The sequence below is a fragment of the Eimeria acervulina genome, genomic scaffold, assembly GCF_000499425.1.
Source record: "Eimeria acervulina Houghton genomic scaffold, Eah_scaff960, whole genome shotgun sequence".
In the NCBI taxonomy this organism is placed as follows: domain Eukaryota; phylum Apicomplexa; class Conoidasida; order Eucoccidiorida; family Eimeriidae; genus Eimeria; species Eimeria acervulina.
Window position 1 is genome coordinate 4,974 of NW_013549499.1, and position 7,723 is coordinate 12,696.

General features: G+C 35.1%; 1 protein-coding gene across 1 annotated transcript in view; it reads right to left on the minus strand.

The window, feature by feature from the left end:
- The window catches only part of EAH_00052890 (myosin, putative), a gene marked incomplete at both ends in the record, with an annotated part of 8,953 nt that extends 3,438 nt beyond the window's left edge, over positions 1-5,515 (minus strand). Inside the window, 9 exons of the mRNA XM_013394040.1 lie at positions 215-371; positions 757-892; positions 1,306-1,422; positions 1,973-2,155; positions 2,682-2,760; positions 3,158-3,265; positions 3,515-3,823; positions 4,469-4,815; positions 5,270-5,515. Of these exons, the coding sequence (XP_013249494.1) occupies positions 215-371; positions 757-892; positions 1,306-1,422; positions 1,973-2,155; positions 2,682-2,760; positions 3,158-3,265; positions 3,515-3,823; positions 4,469-4,815; positions 5,270-5,515 (1,682 nt within the window). The remainder of the gene's footprint in view (positions 1-214; positions 372-756; positions 893-1,305; positions 1,423-1,972; positions 2,156-2,681; positions 2,761-3,157; positions 3,266-3,514; positions 3,824-4,468; positions 4,816-5,269) is intronic.
- Positions 5,516-7,723: the final 2,208 nt, after the last annotated feature.

Here is a 7,723-nt window from a genome sequence, read left to right on the forward strand (position 1 = left end):
TATATATATATATATATTGTAGGCAATAAGTAAATAAACATATATATATGTGCATATAATATATATGTAAAAATGCATATATATATCCATATGTATATGGGTGAATATATAAATATATATGTAGGTGAATATATACATATATCCGCACACATATGCATATATATAATGAATAAACATATGTATAATATATATATATATATATTGAATGATTTACCTCATTTTATTCTTGGGAACAAACTCAGTGGTGTTGTAGAGGACGGGGGCTGCGGTGTGATAAACGCGAAAAGTCAAACGCGCGTCGCCCTTCGGCACTTCGTAGTTTTCGCTCTTTATGTTTTTGTGACAAGCAGCAGTGAAAGATTCACTCGTCCCTGCATGCATAAATATATATATATATATATATATATATGGATACATGCATATATATATATATATATTTAGATTGATATACATATATATATATATATTATATATTTTGATAGATATAGATATAGATAAATACGTACTATTTGTATGCATGCATATATATATATAATACATGTTATATATTATATATGAGCAACATAATCATGCTGTCTATGAATAATATATAATATTTATGCATTTATTTATGTATATTTATTATTAAAATATGTGAATAAATACAACAAACACCAGAACGACGAATAGAAGCATGAGAGAAACAAACAAAAGAAGAAGAAAACGAAAAGAAGCAGCAATATCATCATCGTCAGTACAAAAGACATTATTTTTTACCTGTTTGCAACAAGCATTGTTCTTCTAAGAACGCGAAAATTCCTGCCTTTGGTTTATCAAAGACTTCGAGCACTGCTGCATTATCGGAGTAAACAATCATCGAGTGGTCGATGCCTTCAGCTTCATATTCTGCTTTCTAATGCATAAACATAATAAACATAAACAGAAGACAATAATCAAGACAAAATGCTTCTTCCTACACCAACAGAAATTAATCAAAAGAAATTGGTCACAACAAAACTTCGGGTGTATGTAGCTTCGCATGAGAAAGAAAAAGAAAATAGAATAATATAAAAGAAAAAAGAAGTGTGAAGAATAATGAAAAACACAAAAAGCAAAGTAAACAGAAGTAGGAATAAAGAAGAGGAAAGACAATGAAATATAAAATACAGATATACAATAGTATATACACTAGAATAAAGAATTAAACTCTTTAATAATATTTTCTTTCTATCAAATTTATATTTGTATTCGTATACAAAATGATTATATTCAAAGAGTATTTCTATATAGAGGTTATATTGACTCTCTTTTTTCCTTCCTTCTTACCTCAGCTTGAAAGACTTGTTGAATAAAAAATTGCTGCAGCCGTTCATTGGCGTAGTTAATCAAAAACTGCTCGTAGCTGTTCTTTTCGAAGAATTCAAAGCCGTAGATATCCAAAATCTATGCAAATCAAACGCAAAACAAAACGCAAAAAAAATAATGCCCTTGCTTCTCGCTGAGAAAAAGACGAAGACGAGAAAGAAGAAGAAAAAGAAGAAAAAGAAAACGAAGAAAAAGAAAGAAGAAAATGAAGAGGAAGAGAAAGAAAACAAGAAAAGGAAAGAAGGCATTCGCTCCTGCTACTGTCAAGAAGGATAACAGTCTTATTAATTATAAAAAAGAAAACTCTTCTTCGTTGAGAAGAAGCCAGTTGATACGCAGAGGGTTTACTGGATTGTGTAAAACAACAAGAAAAACAAGAGAGGAAAAATAACAACGAGAAGAGCAACAAGGAGCAAACAAAGAACGTGAAGAATAACGAGGGTGCTAACAACCACAACACTAATGAGAGTAGGGATAAGAATAAGAATAAGAATTAAGAATAAGAATTGAGAATAACAATAACAATAAAAACTAAGAGTAAGAATGAGAATAACAATGACACTAAGAATTAAGAATAATAGCAATAACAATAATAAGAGTAATAAGAACAGCGCTGATAATTCCTTACTCCAATCCAGACTTTGTTTTCATGATCGAAGGAAATTTTTTCGTTAAAAGATTCGACGATGAAATCGAAAAGAACACTATAAACTTCTTTGGCCATAGATCTGCACATAACTAGAGCTTGATCAGCAGAAAGAGGGCTTTTAATTATATTTCCTCGAACTTCCACTGTGTTTACAGTTATGGCCTGCAGAACAAAACGCAAAAATTATCCAATCACCACTTCAGGTGTATAGGCAGCTATTCACCAGAAACAAAAATTCAAAAAAGCAGAAATTTATTCAACTTTTCGAGCTGTTTAATCGCCGTTTTAGGCTCAATTGAATTCATTTTTATATAAATTTATCTCTAACTGAAGATTAATACAAATTCTCCCTATTTATTCAATTTGCTTCGCCAAGTATTCAATTTATTATGAGTGTATGCAACACTTCTACACTCATTTCGCTTCGTCTTCTACTTTTTATTTGAATTTGTTCTGCACTATAATAATAATAATAATAATTATTATTATTATTAGACTTCCTTGTGTGTTCATGTTCGTCTTTGATTTCTTTTTGAATTTGTCCTCCGTTTTTATTCAACTTCTATCCGCTTATTCAACATTTTCTTTGCGTTTTGCAGCCTCTATTTTGTTTTATTAGAGTTTGTTTTATTTATTGATTCTCTTTGTTAGTGTTATTCAGCATTTCTGCTGTATTTAACTTCTTTACCTCCAACATTTCATTTTTGCTGGCGCCTAGGAGAGAAGCTATTTGATCAAAGTCAGCTTCGTTCTGCAGCTTCGCCGCTCTGCATGATAAGACAATTGAAGTATGAACACAAAAATAATAATTATTCAAAATTGAAATTCAAACAAGCAAAAAGAATGAAAGATTATACATATATATACATAAATGATTCATGCACGACTTCACCAACCAATGCACCTGCACAGCGCCAGACAATAAACCCTTAAACATTAAGCAGCAACAATAAATGCAAACAAACTGCTGCTGTCTTTGTTTGTGAATCTTTATTCAAATAAATATGCTTGCATGCAGCGACAATAAGAAGCATCTCCTCTCTCTCGTCTTTTAACATATTTACAAAATATGAATTATTCTTCTGCGCGCCAGCTAGAACCAAAGAAAGCAAGATATTTATTTATTTATTTATTTATTTATTTATTTATTTATTTTCTACTCACTTGTCTGTGCCCATTGCCTGTACATTGACGAATTTGATATTCCCGCATAGCAGCACAGCAGAGAGGGCCTGGAAGTAAGCGAGTTGTTCTTCTTTAGAAAACAAGAGACTGCAAACAAAAGAAAGCAAACAAACAAAAACAGATAGAACGACATCTGTAGCTACACCGCATGCACATTAAAGCAGCCTGATCGTTGCTGCTTCACCTCCCTGCAGCAGCAACAGCAGCAGCAAGAGCTGTAGCTTGCTGCTCAGCGTAACTGCTGCACGAAAAAATCCCTTGAAAAGCTGCTGGTTCAAGTTTTGCTCTGCTGCTGCTGCTGCTGCTGCTGCTGCTGCTATTAGTTTGTGTACGCACTCGAGTTGTTTTCGAACGTCAGCGAATTCCTTTAAATCATTAACTGTTTCAACTTCATAGCATCCGCTTTTATTGAGGAAATCGTATTGTTCTGCATTCTTGAGTGCACAGAGGGTCTTCTGTTCTGGGGAAAGGCCCTTAATCATTTGATAGAAAATATGATAATTGCGTTCACCTTCTGCTTGAAATTCAATACGAGATAACTCCAACATATAATTGTTTATCAAGCCTCCGTGAATACCTCCTGTTGGTGCTACATCGAGTTTAACAAACCGACCGAAGCGAGAAGAATTATTATTTCTTAATGTTCTGTGCAGCCAAACGCAAAGAAAAAGAAATCAAAGATATTCAAATCATTTAGACTACTAACACATGCTATCCTACACAAAGAAAAAACGAGGTAATATTATCATTATTATTATTATTATTATTATTATTTATTTATTATTATTACTGTCGATATTCTTCTTGTTATTCATATGATTGTTATGGTTATTCGCAATTGTAGTGAAATTCATATTATTATTATCATTAGTATTCGTATTCGTATTAGTATTCGGTTAAGTATTAACAATAGTATTAGTATTACTACTAGCATTCGCATTATATTATTATTAGTATTAGTATTAGTATTAGTATTAGTATTAGTATTAGTATTAGTATTAGTATTAGTATTAGTATTGGCGTTAGTAGCACTACTAGTACTAGTACACCTCCTATAAGAAATATTAGTAGGTAATATTATAATTAATATTGCAATCCCTCTTCTTATGATTAGGATAGCAAGTTTGCTTAATATTGATCCTTATAGCAATTAATACAACAAGTATACTAAACAATAATTGTTATAGGCATTATTCTACATATATATATATATATATGCATCTATATATACATATATATATATATATATATTATGTTGAATAATGATTGTTATAGAAGTTCGAATCTTACTTTGCATTCCCGACAGCTTCTAAGACAGGGTTTGCTCCAAGAATAATATCTTGAACCTGTGAACCCCCTGCCCCTGCTTTATCGCTAGCAAAGTATTGCATTAATTGTCTTGCTGTCTCTGTCTTCCCTGCTCCCGATTCCCCAGAGACAATACAAGATTGATTTTCTTTAGAAATTCGCATCATATCCATTGCACACTGAGCTACAGCATATGTATGTGGAGGTAAATCTGTAGGAAAGCCTCGAGATGTATCTGCATTCTGATAACGAGTTATTGTTGAAGGCTCATATAAACCAGGTATTGCTTTAAATGGGTTCATCGCTATTAACAAACGGCCTGCGTATGTCTGTACATATACACATACACGCATACACATGCACACATATAATATATATATATATATGTATAATAATATATATGTATATATATGTATATATAACAACAAACGCAAGTATATCACAAGAAGAAAGAGACTAAGAGAGGGAAAGTGAATGAAACAGTAAGAGAGGGAGAGAAATAGCGATATATAATTAAATAAATAAATATATACACATATATTTTTATATATATGTAGAGAGAGGGAGAGAGAAAGAGATTAGGGAGAAGCATGAGAAGAAAATGCAGATTAAATACTTTATTGAAACGCAAACCCCTTTGATTGTGAAAGGAGAGGTTGGGAAGCGAAGACTTACATAAATAATATCTCTGAGATATCTCTCCCTTATTATTTGCAGAGCCGCTGCTTCGTTTGCATGCGGCAGCTTGGAGAGATCATTGCAGCTTTCCGGTGTGATGCCTACATTTGCATTTAGGCATTCATCTTGTTGAACGGTTTTCGTAACGCCTCCATCGACCTCCACAGTTAAAGTCGTCCCTGAAATAGCTGTTACTTTAGCCAGGGTGTACAGCTCCTCCTTATCCTTATCGCGAACCCACACTTGGGAACCAATGAGATAATCACCAAGTTGAACTTCGGAATACTTACGAGCCAGCTTCGGCTTCGGGCTGGGGGCCCCAGCCTTCTTACCCACAGCCTTTGCCTCCATCTTGTAAGAGAGAAGGAGGCAAATGGCTAAAGGGTTGTGTGAGAAGAAACGGGAGCTACGCGTTCATTGCATGCACGCACGGGGAGTGCAGCGGAGGACTCGAGATAAGCAGGAGAGGGGAATCTGCGCTGCATTTGAAGCCTGAGTCACATATCCAAGAAAACAAAGCTAAAAAGAACACTTTGTGAGCTCAGGGTGCATGCATTGCAAGGAAATAAAGCGAAAACAAACGCCTCAGCCACACGGAGTCCGGTGGTCGTGAGGCTCCAGCATGCGACTGCGCATACAGCCGACGACTGTATACCGCGATCGAGTCGCCGGCTTTGAAAATCTAATATAATATAGTATGATAAATATAAATCTGTCTTTCTTCTTTTTAATCCGAAAGCAATTGCTACTCCACAGCCTTCAACGTAGGCGCTGCCGCCTTGATCCCGGTGTACGTCCAGCCTGGTCCTTGCGGAGCCAGGCTAGCGGGTACCGATCGATTGTTTATTTTTTTGCCGTTTTTATGGATTATTTAGTAAAATATAGCATCCGTCCTCTATTGAACAAAACTCGCATTTCTTTTCACCTCAAAAAGAGCCGTCAGACATCCTCGTTTCAAGCACTTCGCTAGCAGCGCCACCGGCTTCAGGCGCCTTCCGCCTGTGCCGCTAAAGAATAAATATTTTTCCTTATTTCCCCCTCTTTCTTCACCTTAATTAATTGGTTTATTTTAGTTGTATAGGAGCGAAGGGTCGCTTGCCTTATGATGAGCATTATTCTCCCCAGTATGAGCTGAACATTTTCTGCAGGTTTCCGTTCAAGTTGCAACAGAGCTCTCATCAAAAATAAGCTGAATTGAAGCCGCCTTTCAATTTACTTTAATGCAAAAACCAGACGAAAGATTGAAGTTTTCGCAACAGAGCGAACGAGCAACGCCTCAAGCTGAAGAGGCCCGTAATAAAAGGAGACAAGAAATAAATGCATCTACTTCTTGTTCAATACATTATCTAATCACGCATTTAAGCACTCTTTTACTCATCTTTTAATGAATTAGTACTTCCTTCACTCACACATGTATCCATTTGTTTACTTATTTGTTTTATTTAAAAGTTATCTACTTAACCATTTCTTGTTTATTCACAGGGGAAGAAGTACGTCCATCGTCTGCTGTATTCATTAAACCTGCAGGTTTCAACCTGCTTAATTAAAGTAGAGTCTTTTTAAATATAATAAATGCAGCTTCTCATTACTTGTTTTGTCTATCAACAGCCTCACACACTCTTCTGTTCTGCAAGAGCATAAGAAGCCTACAAGATGCAAATTGCGAGGAGAAGCAGCAGCCATTGCAACTGCCTGCATGCAGCAGCAGAAGAAGCCCCTACAACAAACTCAGCTCAGAATAAATTGAAATATATCATTAGTTAGTTATTTATTTTATTTCCCCACAAGGTCTACAGGTGAGCAGCAGCAGAAAGGACTTCGTTTGCTCTACCAAGCAGCCGGCTAAGCACCGTACAGCTGGCTAGCCAGCTAGCTAGAAAATTCGATAGCTAGTTAGCTAGCCAACTAGCTATCGAACTTGCTAGCTACGACTGTCGCATGTCATTGAAAAATCTACATATAAACATAAATGCATATATATGTGAATACTTATCTAAATAAATGTATCTACATTTACGTGCAAAACTTGTGTGCATTAGGTGGACGTACACCGCACTGACTCTGCTTCATTCTTCACAGATAAATCTCTTCGTTTTATTCGCAAATCCATCGGTTGTGTCTGCTCTGGCGTATGAAAATGCTATTAGAAATACTGATATATGCAGCAAATGCATCTGATGCCGGTGCTGTCTCTTATTCGGTCCCCTTCCTGCGGCTAACCGTAGCTAGCTGCAGCTAGCTGTAGCTAGCTGTACTAGTCATCGTAGCTAGCTGTACCTGTAGCTATCTGTAGCTATCTGCACGAGAACAGTGCCATATTGAATAGAATAAACAATCCATAATAAAGAATATTATTATTTTATTATAATTTATTTAATAATTACGAGAGAGCATGCAACGCACAATCGCGCTCTGACAAAAATGAAGGAGCTATATTTTATTTTGCTGGGCCTCATTTGCATAGCACTTGTCTATATATAATATATGCGTATGTATATATATATATATATATATATATGTATATATATATATCAATCTATCGATGCATTTGTGTATAGA